The following is a 20000-nucleotide window of genomic DNA, read 5'->3' on the forward strand; positions in this document are numbered from 1 at the left end:
CCTCATCAGCAGAGGTTGCCTCAATCTTCCCAGCTTCAAACCCCCGACTTTTCACATTGTACAGGAGGTAAAAGTTCCTGTGGTTCCAGTCTGAGGCTATCTCAGAACCCAGCTAGTCCTACAACCCCTCCACCCCCCTTTCCTTTGCCATTTCAGCAAACCTAGCTGGAGGTGTTTATGCTTCACACTGGCCAAACCTCCATGATTGTCTTTGCGCTGATCTTTTCCTTTTGTCACAGGAAGACTCAAGTTTAGCTCCAAATCTTATTTGTTTTTCATTAGTCTATATTCACTCCAAATCACAATTTTGTTTTGTTTGTGAGGGAAATCTGGAGAGCTTGACATTTCCTGAGCTACTTCTCCATCTTTCCAGAATCCTCTCCATTTTACTTCTTTTTAATAGAGTGGATGTGATTTGTTTTTTTCCCCCCTCACAAATCTTTTTATTTTTCAAATTGCATGTAAAAATAGTTTCCAATATTCAGTTTTGTAAGATTTTGAATTCCAAATTTTTTCACTCTTCTCTTCTTCCCATCCCGGATAGCAAGCAATCTGATATAGGTTATATATTTACAACCATTTTAAACATATTTCCATATTAATCTTGTTGTGAAAGAAAAATCAGAATGAAAAGAGAAAATCATGAAAAAGAAAAAGCAAGCAAGCAAAAAATGTGAAAACAGTATGCTTCAAATCCACATTGAGTCTCCATAGTTCTCTCTCTGGCACTTTCCATTCAAAGACTATTGGAAGTACCTTGGATCAATGTACTATGGAGAAGAGCTAAGTCTATTATAGTTGATAATCATATAGGCTTGATGCTAACTCTGTACAATGCTCTCCTGATTCTGCTCATTTCACATAGCATCAGTTCATGTAAATCTTTCCAGGCTTTTCTAAAATCAGCCTGCTCATCATTTCTTATAGAACAATAATACAATAATATTCCATTGTATTCATACATCATAACTTATTCAGCTATTCCCCAAAGTATGGCCATCCACTCAATTTCCAATTCCTTGCCACCACTAAAAGAATTATTACAAACATTCTTGCTCATGTAATTACTTTTTCCTTCTTTTTTGGTCACCTGGGGACACTGCTGGATCAAAGGGTATGCACATTTTGACAGCCCTTTGGACAGAGATCCAAATTGCTCTCCAGAATGGCTAGGTCAGCTCCACAATTCCACAATAGAAAGGCTATTTCTACGAAGAATCATAGATATTAATAAAAACGAAGGGTTTTTACATAATTAACTCACAGGCTCTCTTGCCTTTCCTTGCATCTCCAGCACATAACACAGCACTCAGCATATAGCAAACACTTAATGCTTACTGACTCACTGACTTTAAACAGTATCATGACAAAGGGTGTTATGCCTTCCCAGTAGAATGTAGTATCATTTAGTTTTTTTATTTTTTATTTTTACCATCAATGCCTTTTACATAGTAAGCATTTGATAAAGTGTTTATACTAAAGTGGATTATAAAAAAAAAATGTAAAAGCAAACATTTTTCAGAAATGACCCCAAATAAAAAAGACAGGTAAATATTAAACTGTAGGAAAAAAAGGACTATTAAGCAGGAAACAGCTTCACAAATTATAAAACATTATGAAGAATTATGAAGTGAAAAGAAAAGAAAAATTTTCACTTCTAGTCAATTACTGCTTGGAATCCTAAAGTAAAGAAAAACATAACTGAAAACCAAATGACTTATGAGAAATCACTAATTCTTTTAAGAGGACCTGAAACAATGAATGAAGCTAAATATGCTAGGGGAAGAAAAAAAGGGTAGCTTAGAAAGGTCTACTGCTAGCAATTCATCTTTGTGAGCAGATCATTTTGACCCATGGGATTGTTAGATTGACAGTTCATGAGCAACACTTTTTGGAAAGATAAAAGAAAATTGATGGGTTTTCTCTAACTTTGATTTTCAGATTATGATCTATAATCATAAAAAGAAACAAATGAGGGGCTAGCACAATCTTCAAGATGATTTTAAAACAGATGGCTCAACAATATTAAAATGGAAATAAGCAATTTAAAAAAGAACTCATTTAAAAAATACCCTTTATTGCAACAATACTATTAAACATTTAGGATAAATTCATTTTGATAGAGATTTCCACAAGAGAGTTTTAAATGAAAAACTAGGAGAAAATGGAGGTTATGTTTCTGTGACAAAAAATTATCTTTAAAAAATCGAAAAAGTGACACCCAAATGGAGCAAAATCCCCCAAAACTTGAAGACATGACACCTAAAGTACTCATATTTTAAATTCCTTGAAAACAGTTTTTGTTGCTTTTCATCTTTTGTCTCTACCAATGATAAGTACATAGACAATGCTTAATAAATCTTTATTTAATTAAGTTATCATATTGATGCTATATGACTACAATTCATGGACTACCACTATCTCAGAAGAATTGAAATGGGAGGCAACCCAAAAGAGCTAAGTAGTTTGCCACACATACCACCAGTATGGCTGATATCCAGATATGGCTGGATATGAAGGAAATTGGTCGGTCATAATTTATGCATTTTTTTGCATATTTATGTTAGGAGCCTCTTTTTTTTTCTCCTTTCACTCTTTTTTTTTTTTAATTATAGCTTTTTATTTACAAGATATATGAATAGGTAATTTTTCAGCATTGACAGGTGCAAATCCTTTTGTTCCAACTTTTTCCCTCCTTTCCCTACTCCTTTCCCCAGATGGCAGGTTGACCAATACATGTTAAATATGTTAAAATTAAATATAATACATGTATACATGTCCAAACAGTTATTTTGCTGTATAAAAAGAGTCGGACTTTGAAATTCACTTTTTTTAAACCCCTTCCATACAATCTAGCTTCCCACTTCATCCCTGAAATGAAATTGTTCAATGCAGACAAGATTAGAAGGGAAACAATAAACTGGGAAAACATTTTTACAGTCAAAGGGTCTGATAAAGGCCTCATTTCCAAAATATATAGAGAATTGACTCTAATTTATAAGAAATCAAGCCATTCTCCAATTGATAAATGATCAAAGCATATGAACAGACAATTCTCAGATGAAGAAATTAAAACTATTTATAGACATATGAAAATATGCCCCAAATTATTATTAATAAGAAAAATGCAAATTAAGACAACTCTGAGATACCACTACACACCTGTCAGATTGGCTAGAATGACAGGGAAAGATAATGCAGAATGTTGGAGGGGATGTGGGAAAACAGGGACACTGATACATTGTTGGTGGAATTGTGAACACATTCAGCCATTCTGGAGAGCAATTTGGAATTATGCTCAAAAAGTTATCAAGCTGTGCATACCCTTTGATCCAGCAGTGTTTCTACTGGGTTTATACCCCAAAGAGATACTAAAGAAGGGAAAGGGACCTGTATGTGCCAAAATGTTTGTGGCAGCCCTGTTTGTAGTGGCTAGAAGCTGGAAAATGAATGGATGCCCATCAACTGGAGAATGGCTGGGTAAATTGTGGCATATGAACGTTATGGAATATTATTGTTCTGTAAGAAATGACCAGCGGGATGAATACAGAGAGGCTTAGAGAGACTTACATGAACTGATGCTAAGTGAAAGGAACAGAACCAGGAGATCATTATATACCTCAACAACAATACTGTTTGAGGATGTATTCTGATGGAAGTGGATCTCTTTGATAAAGAGAGCTAATTCAGTTTCAATTGATCAAGGATGGACAGAAGCAGCTACACCCAAAGAAAGAACACTGGGAAATGAATGTAAACTGCTTGCATTTTTGTTTTTCTTCCCGAATTATTTATACCTTCTGAATTCAATTATCCCTGTGCAACAAGAGAACTGTTCGGTTCTGCACACATATATTGTACCTAAGATATATTGTAACCTATTTAACATGTAAAGGACTGCTTGGCATCTGGGGGTGGAGGTAGAGGGAGCGAGGGGAAAAATCGGAACAGAAGTGAGTGCAAGGGATAATGCTGTAAAAAATTACCCTGGCATGGGTTCTGTCAATAAAAAGTTATTAAAAAAAAAAAAGAAGAAGAAATGAAATTGTTCTCTCCAAAGTTACTAATATAATTGCCAAATCCAAGGGTCTTTTCTCAAACCTCATTTTCCTTGACTTCTCTAGTTTTTGCCATGCTCATGACTATATATTTAATCTAGACACCGACAGACAGACAGACACACACACACACACACACACACACACACACACACACACACACACAGTCTTCTATATTAGAATGTTGGCTCCCTGACAGTAGAGATCATTTCATCCTTACTATGTGGCATGATGTTTGGAACTCAATAAGTGCTTAATAAATGTTTGCTGACTGAACTGTTTTTCTGGCTGGATTATCATGAGTTTACAGTAGTCTATTAAAAGCTCTTTGTTTTTTCAGGAAAATTCTTATCTATACATGCCTTCTTCATCTTGAACTTGCATTTATATTCTCCTGGTATTGCCAAATGGGTGATAATCATAGAACACTACAATATCAGAATAATGAAAATTTAAAGTAACCTAAAATGATGATGAAAAGATGCATGGTTAGTAGAAGTAGACTGCTACATGCAATCAAGTAAGAAGTGATATAAAAATAAAATGTCAAGGATACATGTACATCTATAAATCATTCATGTATCAAGGGTGAATGATTACAGGGCAGTTTGAACAATACATCCATATGAACAACATATGAGAAGGTTCAGATGGAAGTCTTCAGTTTATTCAGTAACAAATATGGAAGATTTATGGAAAGGCATGGACAAAAAAAAAAAAAAACACACAGGGTATGAGTGGCTTATAATTTATAATGATGGAATAGGTAACCATTCCAGTGAGATCACAGAATCATCAAAATCTAGAACACATAATCCATCGCAATTCAAATTTTGTGAAAATTCTATCAGATTCACATGACTACTTCATTCTCTCTAACTAGAAAAATTCTATAAGTACTAGTAAATGGTTAGAGTTTAGGTGAACTACACAATCTTTAACATCAAAAACTTAAAATTCTTTGAAAATATATAATACTCTACTACCTACCTGCATAATGTCCTGAAGATTCTCAACAAAAGATATTTCTGCTTCCACCATATAAAACTCTGCTAGATGCCTGCGGCTTTGAGAATTCTCAGCTCGGAATGTTGGGCCAAAGGTAAACACTTGAGTGAAAGCTCTGTAATTAAAGATGAAGAGTGTAGTAATAAAATCTATGAAAATTGTTAAAAACGTATACTGGTCTGAACTCTATATGAAAATAGATTCCTTTTATTGTTTTGAGCACAAACCCACATATTCTAGTGGGTGGTTACCTTGTTCTGGCAGCTTATAATAATGGTATAAGAAAAATATTATATTTATAGAAAACATTCCCTCTGAAAGGAACTCCCAAATACTTTATATAAATCTTTTGATTTGCTAGGAAGAGAAATACAACCACTTAATGATGATGGTTATAATCAATGCTATGAACAGTAGACAACTTAGTTTCATAGCAATCAAAAACCAAAAAGACCATGACCAACAAGAAATTTCACAAAGAATTAGGGTAGGAAAATTTAAACCACAGTCTGGAAAAGGGACTGATGAAGAGAGGAAAAAGGACAAACAACAGATGGGGAGGACAAGTTCAAAGGGTAAGAGAGAATCTTCAGGACCATCTAAAACTTTAGCTAGCTGAATAACTGATAATCAAGGGACTGGAAATTTTGGGAAATTATTTACTTCATTCTTCTTTTTTCACCTGCTCATAAAATGCTAAAAATAAAAATTCAAGCTACTTTCCTTGGCATTCAAATTTCCTACAACATAAGGACACTTTACATTTCTCATATTATGAACCTCTACATGCTCTAAGTTCTAGACAAACTAGATAAGTGTATCCCCACATATCTTTTCTTTGGGGTCATGCCTGTTTTTTGGTAATTTTGATTTTTTTGTGGTGGTTCTTTTCATTTACATGGCTGTAGTTACTATATATATTGTTTCTGCTTATTTCACTTTCCATTAGTTCATGTAAATCTTGACATACTTTGTTTAGTCATTCCCTAATAAATGAGTATCTACTTTGTTCTCAGTTCTTTTCTATTATAAAAAGTGCTCCTAAAGCTATTTTGGTTTCTTCTTATCAATAATCTTTTTGAGATTTAAGCAATAATGGAACCTCTAGGTCAATGGGTATAGACATTTAATCACTTTGGTTACATGATCCCAAACTTCTTTCTAAAATGTTTGTGCTGACATGTGGGGCTTCCCCATAGCACGCTCGAATGTGCCTATTTTTCACAACGTTTCAACACTGACTATTCCCTTCTTTTGTCAGTTTTGCTAATATGCAGGATGTGATATGCCAGGATTGTTTTAACTCATATTTCTCTTATGATTAATGACTTAGAGCATTCTTTCATAAGGTTAATAATTTGCAATTTATCTTTTGAGAAATGCTTTTTCATATCCTTTGATTTTTATCTATTGGGGAATGGCTTTTGACTAAAAACACAAAAGCCATTATATATATTGCATAATTTATATGTAATCTGTTAATTATATAATCATTATAATTAATTACATGTTAGTTAAGTAATATTTAATTTGTTAATTATTTCTATACATCTTAGATATCAAATACTTTTCAGAAAGATTTTATACAAAGATTCCCCTCCATTTTGCTGTTTCCTTTATTTCCTAGTTGCATTAATTTGGTTTGTATAGAAGGTTTTCATATTCATAAAATCAAAGTTACCTATTCTATCTTCTGTAATTGCCTAAAGAAAACATGGCTAGTAAATGTCAGAGGCTAGATACGAACCAAGGTCTTCCTGATTGCAGGCCTAATACTCTATTCATCTAGAGGCCCTTTAAGAGAGGCAGTGTATTCCTATTTTGCTGTCACAAATTAAGTAGCCTTCAAGTCTCCCCACTACAGTTTATACCCTCCACTCAGCAATCAAACTGATTTTCCTAAAGCGCAGGTCTATGTCATTCTATTTAATAAATACAGTGGATTCCCACTATCTCCAGATCAAATGTAAAATCCTGTTTCAGCTCATTTCATAACTTGGCTCCCTCACCTCCAATCCTTCCAGTCTTCTTACATCTTACCACCATTTACTCTACAATTCATTGACACTCACTTCCTCACAGACATTGCTTCTTCCATTCTATGCATTTTCATCTCATCTTCTATCCCTAAAATACTCATCTCAGCTTCCTTTTAACTAAAGTTCTTCCTATAAGAAGCGTTGGTTCCTTCTGTTGACTGATTTATCTCCAATTATCTTCTCTTCTCTTTTTCTCAAACTCTTTCTCTCACATAAACATTTACCCACACAAATGTGTTTATATGATTTGTACATACTTATTTGCATGCTGTCTTTTACTTTAGACAATATGCTCTCTGAGATCAGGAACTTTCTCTTGCCTTTCTTTGTGTCTTTAGTAAATTTAGCACAATGCCTAACAAATGTTCTTTTGACATTATGTGCAATATTTCACAATCACTTATCTCTGCATAGAAGGGAGAGCTGTGCATTTTGTTAATCCTTCTCTGGTGATAAGATTGGTCATTATGATTTCACAGTTAAATGTCTTTTGGGTCACTTCTTTCCATTTAGATTATAGTAATTCTTATATATTCTGCTTCTGGACAGATAAAATACTAGATCTTATCATATGCCTTGCTTCTATGCTCTCCAGAACACTGCCATTATTATCTGTCCTACTGGACCTTGCCACTTAACTTGCTTCTATTCTCTTAAGACTTCTGATCTTTCTATTTGTCCTGCAGCTGAACTTTCTTTTATATGTTGACTCTTGGTACAAAGATAATCCCTCAATAGTTTCGTTTCATATACTGTAGTGATCTTTTGTTTCCTCTCAATCTTCTACAGATTCAACATCTTATCATAAAACTTTTAGATAAATCAATTTTTAAAATAAGATCTGAGTAGAAACTTTTTCTAAAAAAAAAAAAAAATTAAAAGATATTAATGAAAACCTGTGAAAGGCCGATATAGTTATGTGAAGAGATTGGCTTGATACAGCATTTGAGCCAAATTATGAGAAGGCCAAATCTATATAAGAAAAGCTCTCAAAATAGGAGTCAGTAGTTAAGATAATCAGACATTAACATTATATAACCACCAATAAATCTTTGAGAACATTTTGTCAAATCAAAAATGAAATTCTGAAGATGGTTCCCCAGATCATTTTCATTTTTTCCCTAGTTCAATGGAATGAATTACTATAAAATGGTGTAGTTACTGGTCATGAATTGCCTAGTCATTTATTATTATTTTTCCTGATGTTGCCAAGTTAAGATCTAAAAATCACACATGGTAGAAAGTAGGAATATTTTTACTGTTCTAAAGAGCTGAATAGACATCCCATGGTAGAGATACTGGAAGTTAAGGCTGCTCAACAAATTAGAGTTAATCTTGGCAGTAGCTAGTTTAAATGGTAGAACATCTTTCAAAAATTACATTTATTATTCAGGGTTAGCAAGTGCGAACCTGTATCCATTTTTTCTTTATCATTTATATTATGTCTGATATTCATCATACTTTACTTTTCTATACCAGCACCTTACATGATATTTGTAAAAAATAGGTATTTAGCAAAGATTCACTGGAGTGAACTACAGATTATAATCAAAGTATTATACTAAATTAGCTAAAGTAAATACATTAACAAATAGGACAGGCATTTGTCCTTAAAGGAACTTGTAAACTAGTGAGGGAGATAAGGAATATAGGCATATGAGAAAATAACTGTTTATTTTATATATGTTATATATTAGGCTCAGAGAGTTGCAAAGTTCCATGAAGTTTTTACAAGAAGGCCCTACTTTCAACTGATTAGGATTAGTTAAGATTTTACAGAGGAGAGAGCATTGAGCTGGATCTTAGAATTTCAATGAGGGGAATGAAGCACATACAATATGGGCAAAGTTATAGGCAATGAAAAGAATACATAAAAAGTACATAATACAATTTGGCTGGATCAAAGAGGGGCAAGAAATAATGTGTCAGAAGGCTATAAAAAAAAGTCTAGGCCTAGAGTGTTATCAGAGATTTAATAATAAGGCTGATGAATCTAGAATCAGGATTTGAATCCCAGCTCCATTACTTATTAAATATGATTTTCAGCAAGACACTGATATCTCTGGTCCTCAGTTTCTCATCTATAAAATAAGGAAGATGGATTAAATGACTTTTTGAGCCTTCTAGCTTTAAATCTATGATTCCAATAAATAATGCATGTAAAAGTGTAATGGGCTGAAATTCTTGAAGCTCTGTTGCACTGAGGTCCCAAGCACTTGAGGCTGATTAGCAATTGGACTATACTCTATTAATATATGCTTGAAGAAAGAATGACCCCGCCCACTCTGTGCAAGTTGGGTGTGTTGTATAGGAGATTGAAGATGATTTGGTGGGTGGAGTGAAAGAGGCACTGCTGGCTGAGTTTGTGTTGTGACTGCTCTCACTTCTTATCACGGTTCCCCTTCATCTCCGCAAAGAATAAAGATCAAGCATTTTCCCTTATTCTGATTTTAATATACTCTGGGTGCTAAATGCGGTCATCACATAAAAGAACTTAATAAAACTTAAAATAATTGTTACTGTGGAAGATCTGAAATCCTAGATATGGAGTCTGGACTTTATTTAGTAGTTAATAAGGTCACAGTGGAGTAATTAATACCACTTTATCTAAGGCATAATAAATCTGAAAGACATATAAATAATTGGAGACAAGATTGAATGCAGAGGCCTCAACTGGGGCCTCTAGCAACAAACAACACTTTATATAAAAAGTAACTGACTTGTTCTGAAATAGTAATAGTAGGAATAGAAAGGGATAACCGAATTCAAATAAGATTGTGTAGATGAAATTAACTGGCAACTTGTTGTTTTGACAAGAGAAAAGGAGGACTAAAAGATGACAGTGTTTTAGGTTTGAATGACTAGGAGAATGAAGTCTGGAAGACAACGATAGAAAAAGAGATGACAGGAGGAGGAACAACTTTTCTGAAGAAAAGACAATATGTTCAGGTTTTTTTAGACATGTTAAATCTAGGGGAGATATATAATCAACTAGAAAGGTAGCTATGAGTTTAGGAGAGAGTTAAAAGACGAGGATATAAATTTTATGGTCACGACATAAAGCAAAAAAAATGGATGACATCATCACAGGAAGTTAATGTTTTATGTTTATAAAGAAAAGAGAAGGGAACTATGTACTTTAGGGTACATGAAGAAGAAGATGGACCTGAAGAGGGGACCCTGGAACTCTGAAAATCCTTGAAGGAGAAAATCTCCTTCAACTCTGCCTCAGTGAAGGGACGCCACCCTGAAGCCCAAACAGTTTCATTTTTGTTATCTGGGTAGGGTCAGCTCAGTCCTGAAACCCATTGAATTCAATTCAAATTCTAGCCCTAGCTAAAACCCAGCGAGGAGTCAACTTGGGACTCTACCCACGAGTCCCCTTCAGCTTGTAGCCAAAGCCCCCTATTATAAAAAAGCCAGACTAAAACCCTCTCTTTGCAGAGATTCCAAACATGCCATGCTATGTTATGCTTGGCATGCCAAGGGCCTCTGCCCACTGGAATATTGTTTCCAGTGCTATCCTCTCTTTACTCTTATTTCCCTAACTAGACTTTAACCTTACTTCCAATCCCCATAATAAACTTCTTTTATCAATCTAGGTTTTTTGGGTCTGTAAATTCCTTTATAGAGAACTTCAGCACCACCTGCCAGAAGGGAATCCCCAAAATTTCCTACTCTTGCACTGAATCTAAAGGGGTTGGAGGGGAGCTCCATTTGATTCCCTGAACTTGCCACTAAACCTCATTTAATTCCCTGACCACCAGAAACCCTAATTTCATTTGGGTTCCCCAAATCTAAACCTCATTAGATCCTCCAAGGAGGAAAGGAAGGATTGGTTAAAAAAAATAACGCGAAAAATATAGTGACATAAAAACCAAGAGAATGAAGAGTATCAAGAAGTGAATATTCAATAGCAAATGACACAACAGACTAAAAGAATTACAGAGTGTCAAGGCTAGAAAGGAGACTAGAGATCATTTAATCCTCAACTTCTTAAACAGACCCAGGGGGCCTGGTAACTGAAGGTTGGGTCTCAAAATTAGGGTAATATGATAATTATAAACCTATATACTGGAGTCATGCAAAATTTCTTAGGCAAAAAGGGATCATGAATGAAAACAATTGGAATAGCCCTGATTTAGTCCAATCTGTAAACTGAATAGGAAATCATTCTACAAAGAGTGATAGAAAACTCACTACCTCTTTAAACAACCCATTCTATTTTGGGACAGCTCTAATTCCTAGAGCCAGGAAGAAGTCAAAATCTTGAGATGTGTATTTGAAGGATTGCCATGTGAAAGAGGAATTAGACTTGTTTTACTTGACGCAAGAAAACATCACTAAGAACCCTGGATTGCCAAGGTTGCCAAGACAAATTTTTGAAGTACCTATTAGACATTTCAAATTGATATCCCAAAGGCATCTCAAACTCCCCATATTCAGCAACATAATTATCTTTCCTCTAGAACCTATTCCTTTTTCAAACTTCCCTATTACTGTCCAAGACCTCACCTTTCTTTCAGACATCTGAGTATCTTTACCTACTCATTTTTATTCATCCCATAAATTTTGTCATTTCTATTTCCACAGCACCTTTGTATCTATCCTCTTCTGGCTAACTCATAGAACACTACCGTAATTTAGAATTTCATTACTACTTAGCTAGACTTCTATGTGAAGTCCCTGTATTAAGTCTCATTAGTCCAATAATCCCTTACATAGTAGTCACAATTATTTTCTTCAACTACAGACAGATCTGCCCATTTCACACAAGTCTCACCAGGCCCCCCAACTTAATAAACTCCAGTGATTCCTTATAGATTTTTACAATCAAACAGAACTACTTCTGTTTTGTATTTATAGATTTTCGCAGCTTGATCCTTTCCTATCTTTCCAATCTCCTTCCATATTATTCCTTTCCATGCTCACTACAGCCCTATTCTACTAGCTTGTTCTGGTTCCTCACATTTAATGTTCCAACTTCTATGCCTTTGTACTGACTGTCCTCCATACCTGCAATGTTTCCTCCTCACCTACAAATCTTGGAATAACTGGTTTCTTCTATATTTGTTTTCTGTTAAGTACATACTATGGTTTTTGTACTTTGTCTTAAAATTTAGTAAATGTTTTATGTTTTAGAGTTAATGGTGTTGGGGCAGCTAATTGGTGTAATGGATAGGGTACAAGCCCTGAAGTCAGGAGGATCTGAGTTCAAATCTAGCCTCAGATACGTAACACTTCCTAGCTGTGTGACCCTGGGCAAGTCACTTAACCCCAACTGCCTCAGCCAAAACAAAACAAAACAGAACACACACAAAAAAAATCCAAAAACAAAACATAAAAAGACTTAACGGTATCACTGTAACTGACTTCATTTAAATGGGAAGCCCCATGATGGCAGCTCAGCAACAACAGTAACAGTTAATAGGGGTATGTCCTTCACACAGCAGGATGATAATGTCTCCTTTGGGAACCCCATAGCTGCCAATATGAGTGCAGATTGAATGAGTAAGCCAGCCCTAAGTGTGCCAGAGTAGAAATTCATGCTCCATAGAAATTAATATCCATGTGATGTCCCCCATCAGAATATTAATTCCTTGGGGAGACACTTCTTTCACTTTTGACTGAGTATGTCCCAGCACAAAATATGCCTTAAAAAATGTTTGTTGTTTGAATGGGTCAACATTTCCCAGCAGTTTTTTTTTCAAAACTGATCATATCCTCGCTCTTCCAAATGATATTTGCATGTATAATTTTTTTAATCTCTCCACAATTCTTGTAGCTCTACATTAACATGTTTCAAAGTTGAATATGATAATACATCAGATAAGGTCTGGATAAGACAAAGTACAGTAGAACTATAAGATCCCTCATCCTAAATACAATTCTTCTACTAACACAGCTGAAGGTCATCATTGCTTCTTTGGCTATTGTGTAATACTGGTAACATAATTTTACTAACTGATAAAAAAGCCTACCACCTAAATTTTTTCATATGAATTGATATCTAGTCATCATTTTTCCATCCTATATACATGAACACATAAACTTATGTACAAATAGGCATTCAATTAGGTAATGAAATATAATTAAAATTATATAGTAAGTTTTTTATTTCCAGCTTGACAACTGCAATATTCTTTTCTTTAAACATGAATGTTTCAAGTAGAATCCAAACTTGAAAGCCAATTCCTAGGTGAAATATAAGGTATCTTATTAAACATCATTATCCTGAAGATGTTTTTGTCAGTGATTTATCTACTTTTTGAAGAGAATTCAATTCAAATTTTTGATGAAATATCTAGTGCCTCAATTTTTAGACTTTACCATTATTTGTTGCTTTTTAAAAAACAATGCAACAGAAAAGTCAGCTTTTTAAATACCTGAAAGAAATGCTCACTAAGTAGTAAATGTCCCATACAAGGATTGTCAATTAATGAGCAATAGCACTTACTATGTGCCAGACACTGTGGTAAGCTGGGGAATACAAATAGAAGAAGAAAGACAGTCCTTGATCTCAGGGGGCTTATATTCTAATGGGAGAAGAAAACACTTAACGTGGGTTGAGAGTAGGAAGAGGAGAAGGAGTCCAAGGGTGAAGTGAGCTTCTGGGGTGAGGTTTCAATGGCATGGTAGAGAAAGTCATGTGGACATGAGTAAGTAGTAGAGCTGGTAGAGCAAGGAAGATTTCTTTGGCCTTGGCCTCCTTCCTTTGGAGATTTAGGAGGACTCAGCCTGTCAGGAGGTGAGGACGCAGGGAGGAGAGTACTTTTAGTGTGAGAAGAAAAACTGTTTACTAAGTAAAACACAAAGTTACAAATTTTGGTTTGTACTTAGAGGCCTTTTAGTAAAAATATATGTATTCACTCATATTTACTCAAAAAAGAGCTTCAAGGATATAGCAGTTTGAACACATTTTAGCAAAGAGAAGTATACAAGGAAACATTTTGGATTCATGGGAAGGGATATATAGATATCTATATCTAATTTAATTATCCACAATATTTCCAAATGGTCACCTAATATCACTGAGTTTAATCTCCAATCATAAATTCTTTTCCTCTAAAGGTTACCCATCTCTCTATTGAAAATTTATGATTACAAGAATATGTCTTTCTAATATTGATGTAAATTTTGCATTTTGATAATGTTTATTCACTGCATCTAATAGTGCTTTCTAGATAAAAGTTGAACAAGTTTGTCCCTGCTTCAAATGGTAATCCTTTAACTATTTGAAAACTATAATTATGATTACTCTCAACTTTCTCTTTTCTAGGCTAAATAACCCCACTTCCTTCAACCAATTCTCATGAGATAATGGTTTTCAATTCTTCTATCATCCTTGTTACCTTCTCTGGATATATTTCTCTTTGCCAATGTCTCCCCTAAAATGTATTACCAAGAAATTAAACACAATACACACTATTCATATAATATTGTTCTGTGAAACATTACAAGTATTTTTTTTATTAAGTCATCCACAAAAAAGGAAATTAAGGGAAAACATGCTACTTATATAGCAGGGCCAATTACAGTGTTCCCAAAACAAAATCCAGGTCTTCTCACTTTCAAGTTCATAATATATTTCACTAGCCAAACTGTTTCTCAAATGTGAAATAAAGATGACTTTGGTTGCATATATTCTTTAAAAAAAAGTTATGTAACATGTGCCTACTTCTCTGTCCAAAGTATCTGTATGAAACAGCAAAATACTAGTGATAATGTTTTCTCTTGTATAAAAAGATACAAAAAACAAAGAAAATGTCAAGGAAAAAGAAAATGTGAATGCAATCCAATTATTTAAATCAGAAAAATTAAAGTATTTTCTATTGTTGTATATAAGAGGAAGCAAATATTCTTTCAGAGAATAAAATGGTAAGATTAAAAGTGATCTTATGGGGGCAGCTAGGTAGTGCAGTGGATAGAGCACTCCCGAGGACCTGAGTTCAAATCTAGTCTTAGATACTTAACACTTCCTAGGTATGTGACCTGGGGCAAGTCACTTAACCCCAATTGCCTCAGCCAAAAGAAAATGAAAGAAAAGTGACCTTATGGCAAAGAACTGGAAATTGAGGGGATGGTAATCAGTTGGGGGATGGCTGAACAATTTGTGGTATATGAATGCAATGAAATACTATTGTGCTATAAGAAATAATGAACAGGTGGATTTCAGAAAAACCTGGAAAGATTTATATAAACTGAACTAGGAGAACATTGTACATAATCACAACACTGTGAGATGATCCCCTATGATAGACTTAGCTCTTCCCAGCCATACAATGATCCAAGACAATTCCAAAAGACTTGAGATGGAAAATGTTATCTACATCTAGAGAAAGAAGTATGGAGTCTGAATGCAGATCAAAGCATACTATTTTCACTTTCCCTCCCTTTCTTGTGGTTTTTCCTTTTTGTTCTGATTCTTCTTTTACAACATGAATAATGTGGAAACATGTTTAACATGACTACATGCTTAATCTATATCATATTGCTCGTTGTCTTAGGGAGAGAGAAGGAAGGGTTCGAGGAAGGGAGAAAAATTTGGAATTCAAAGCCTTACAAAAATAAATGCTGAAAATTATCTTTATATGTAATTTGAAAAAAAATACTATTAAGGGAAAAAATAAAAATAAAAGAGATCTTAGAGACCATCTAGTTCAAACTTCTCATTTTATAGATGAGAAAATAGAACCAAAGAACTATTTACCTATGAACAAATAGCAATTTAGGGGCAGAGATAGTTTCTTATCAGGCATCTACCAAGATTACCTAGATCTAAGTGAAGAACAAACAAAATGTTTTATATGTTCTGTGTCAGCTCTAAATTCCATTTCTTTACTAGGACACTGAAGAAACTCGTCTAGGGGTTCTGAAGGATAAAACATATGAAAAATTTCTGGTAATTTTTCAATTTATCAGAGTCATTCACTGAGGACTGTGCTTTAAAAAAAAAAGTAAATGAGACTAAAATTATATGAAAATACTCCTACCCACCATATGAAATTATAATCAGACTTCATTTTCATTATGGTATGGTTTTTTGGGCTCTTTAGATGAATGATACTAAATAAAATATCATTCTGAATTTCTTAATCTATTTTCTGACAGTGGGGGGGGATTTCAAAATCAACTATGAATTCTTTAAAATTCAGTTGTTTTATGTAACATTTCTACTATTCCCACACTTTCATATTCCCTTATATATATTCTATAGTACAAGGTCTATATCAGTTGTTTTGGTGTTTATCTTTCCAATTGAACAATAACTTCCTGGAGCCGAGAAACTATTTCTTTTTTAAAATAAAACCTTTTATTTTCAAAACACATGTATAGGTAGTTTTCAACATTCATCCTTGCAAAACCTTGTGTTCCAAAAATTTTTTTCTCCTTCTCTTCCTCCCATCCCCTTCCTTAGATGACAAGTAATCCAATACATGTTAATCATGTGCAATTTTTATATACATATTTCCACAATTATCATGCAAGTCTCTCCAGGCCTTTCTGAAATCATTCTGCTGATTGCTTCTTACAGAACAATAATATTCTGTAACATTCATATACCATAACTTATTCAGCCATTCTCCAAGTGATGGGCGTCCATTCAGCCAGAAACTATTTTTTACATTTCTTTTCTATTATACTTAATGCCTAATAATGCTCTATATTTGGTAAATGGTTAGTTAAATTTTTGCCAGTTTATTTTTTTTAAAAAGTGGATATGCATTTTTTTTTACTCAGGAAAACAAATTAGGAAACTTAGGACTAGAATTTTTATGAGATCTGCATTCAGAAAAAGTATGATGAAAAGTTACTTTTCTTTCTCCTAAGAAAGCAATGAAAATTACCTGAGATAGTTAGTCAGCAGGCATTTATTCTGCAACAGGCAAAAGTCCCAAGATGACATATATAACCATGCCCTATCTGGCTGACTGAATGCATTTTCATATATCTACTCAAGCTAAGTATTGGAATATTCTTGTTGAATATCCTTTCTATACTATAATTAAGTAATAAATATAATTATGAGTGAACTATAAGTATCTCCTTTAATTTTAACGTTGAATCTATACAAAATCTCATGCAGAGTGAGGACCTCCATTACATTAGGCAAATCCTTCCTCCAAGATATCTATCTCTAAGACATTCAGTGTTTTTCCATATAAAATTGGTCTAAACAATAAAAAAAGACAATGAAGTGGTTACAATAATGCCTATGTTTATAGAGTGGTTTCTTTTGGGTTTAATTTTTTTTTTTTTTTTTTTGCCAAAATCATTCTTGTATATTCTCATTTGGTCCTTATAAGAATCTTTTGAGGTGAGTAGAGACAGTAATTATTACTAATATTTTACAAATAAAAAGAAAACCTTAGGAACAGAGACAGAACAGGACTTAACCCAATGCAAGTTCTAAACCAAAACCTAAGTCTTATAAATTCTGGTTTAGAAATCCTTCCAGAATGATAGATAAGAAAAGAAAAATTGAATAAAGGACAGGACAAGAATCTAGGCTTTAAACTTTCAGATTAACATTTAGATAAGGAAGTACATTTTTCCATGAAATTTATATCATGGTAATCTGATGCTCTTAATTACATCCAAATAACCTTAGGAGAGAGGAATGCTAAGTGGCGCAATAGATAGAGCATCAGCTAATTGGTGTAATGGATAGTGCACAAGCCCTGAAGTCAGGAGGATCTGAGTTCAAATCCTGGCCGCAGACACTTAACACTTTCTTTTTGTGTGACCCTGAGCAAGTCACTTAACCCCAATTGCCTCAGCAAAAACAAAAACAAACAAACAAAACAACAAATAACCTAGAAGAAATGGTTGGAAGAAGCAGATTTTTAGCTCAATGTGAAGATAAATTTTTTAATTCAATCTGCCTAAATGTAGAATGAGTTCATTATTATTAAAGATCTTTAAATAGAAACTAGATCACAAAATGTCATAAATGCTCTACAAGGGATTCTTTTTCAAATTGTATTAGTGATGGTGATGCAAAAGGAGGGCACCTCTGACCTGAAAACTAAGAGATAAGAGTGCTTGTGAAAAAGGAAAAGGAACGATAGGAAAGGTAAGAATGATAGTTTGGATGGACAAAGGAGGCAATGTGTACTAAAGTTGAAGAGGCAGGTTGTCAAGAACTTTAAACACCAAATACAGAAGTTCATATTTAATCTCTGAGACAATAATAATAGCAAGCCATGCAATGTATTAAGATTTGCAATGTACTTTACAAATATTATTTCATTTTTATCCTCACAACAATCCTGGAAGGTAGATACTATTATTATTCCCATTTTACAAAGGAGAAAAATGAGGCAAAAGGAGGATAAGTGATTTGCCTAGGGTCACATAACAAGTAGCTGTGTAAGATAGATTTAAACTTATGTCTTTCTACTGGGCTACATGTGAATGTCAGATCTATATTTTAGGAAAATCTCTTTAGCAACCATTGGGAGAAAGGATTAGGGAAGGAACATCTCATTTAAAAAGAGATTCCTATTTTTCCATTTCTCCCTATTATTTTTTAAAAATAAAAATTATAATAGCTTTTTATTTTCGAAATACATGCAAAAATAGTTAACATTCACCCTTGTAAAACCTTGTATTCCAATTTTTTCTTCCTCTCTCCCTTCCCTAAACAGCAAGTAATCCAATATAGGTGAAAGGATGTACAATTTTTCTAAACATATTTCCCACATTTTTCATGCTGCACGAGAAAAATCAGATCAAAAAGGAAAAAAAGAATGAGAAAGAAAAAAAACAAAACAAAACAAAAAACAACAATAAAAGGTAAAAATACTATGTTGTGATAGTCCCCACAGTCCTCTCTCTGGATGCAGATGGCTCTCTCCATCATCTATTCATCCCTCCCTATTGCTAACCACATCTCCTCTTGAAGGTTCAAGACTTTTCCTCAATGCTTTACAGAGAAAACAGAGGTCATAGATCTTATGTCAAGGTTTGGAGGATGGTTAAAAGGAGAGAAGAGTGAACTCCTACTTAATTTTCTCTTTTACTCTGATTCTGGTAAAGAGATGGCCCTTTTCTCCAAGACCAGCCTTTCTATTTGGGTATACCCTCGATCCTAATTCCTGTTTTTCACTGAGATTGCCACCAAAATATTTCCTCTTGCCTTCACCCTAATCTTTAGCCTCTCTCTACTAGTTCCTTCTCCATTACCTAAAAGTCATTCCTATCTTAAAAAACCTTCACTACATCATATTATTCCCTCAAAGTATAGTCCTATTTCTTTATCAGTTGATTTTTAAACACTGAACTAACCTTTTGCTACTAGAAAAATCTAAAATTGAAGAGGTGTCTGATGTCACCAGTCAGTTTACCTACATATCCCTACCAGATTTGTATAATTTAAAAGCAATGTCCAATGGTAGTTTGCTTTTTTAAAAAGTCTTTTCTGCATTTGAGATAACAATAGCTAAGAAACCGCTAGAGAATATCTTAGCTGAATCTTGTATTTCCTTCAACATGTAGTCCAAAGCCTTGTACAAAACCTAGCCTAACAGATACTTAGACTTAACCAGGCTGGCTCAATCTGTTTGGAATATTTTCTACAAGGCAAACAATATGTGAGATGCTCTGGGCACCATGGCTTCAATAAAATTCAACTCAATTTTTCAAGATGAGGTCACTTGACCAGAAAGAAGGGAAACCCTGGCTGGGGAAGAAAAGTAAAGAGAAGGAAGAATGCAGCTGAATTTCTGGAGTTAAGGAGAAAAATGCTAAAGGAGATAAAGTTGGCAGAGAAATAAGAACTACAGTAACAAACTGGAAGAATGGTTTTACATATGTGTATATACTCACACCTATACATATATTCATTTACCCCCTACATCTATCTATCTACATAAAACTACACCTAAGTGAA

General features: G+C 34.0%; 1 protein-coding gene across 2 annotated transcripts in view; it reads right to left on the bottom strand.

Moving 5' to 3' along the window:
- NARS2 (asparaginyl-tRNA synthetase 2, mitochondrial) overlaps positions 1–20000 on the bottom strand; it is a 170904-nt gene that overhangs the window by 78933 nt on the left and 71971 nt on the right. For both annotated transcript variants that reach the window (XM_051987212.1, XM_051987211.1), the window contains exon 7: positions 5049–5181. In XM_051987212.1, coding sequence (XP_051843172.1) covers positions 5049–5181 — 133 coding nt within the window. The remainder of the gene's footprint in view (positions 1–5048; positions 5182–20000) is intronic.

Source organism: Antechinus flavipes, chromosome 3, assembly GCF_016432865.1.
Source record: "Antechinus flavipes isolate AdamAnt ecotype Samford, QLD, Australia chromosome 3, AdamAnt_v2, whole genome shotgun sequence".
Lineage (NCBI taxonomy): Eukaryota > Metazoa > Chordata > Mammalia > Dasyuromorphia > Dasyuridae > Antechinus > Antechinus flavipes.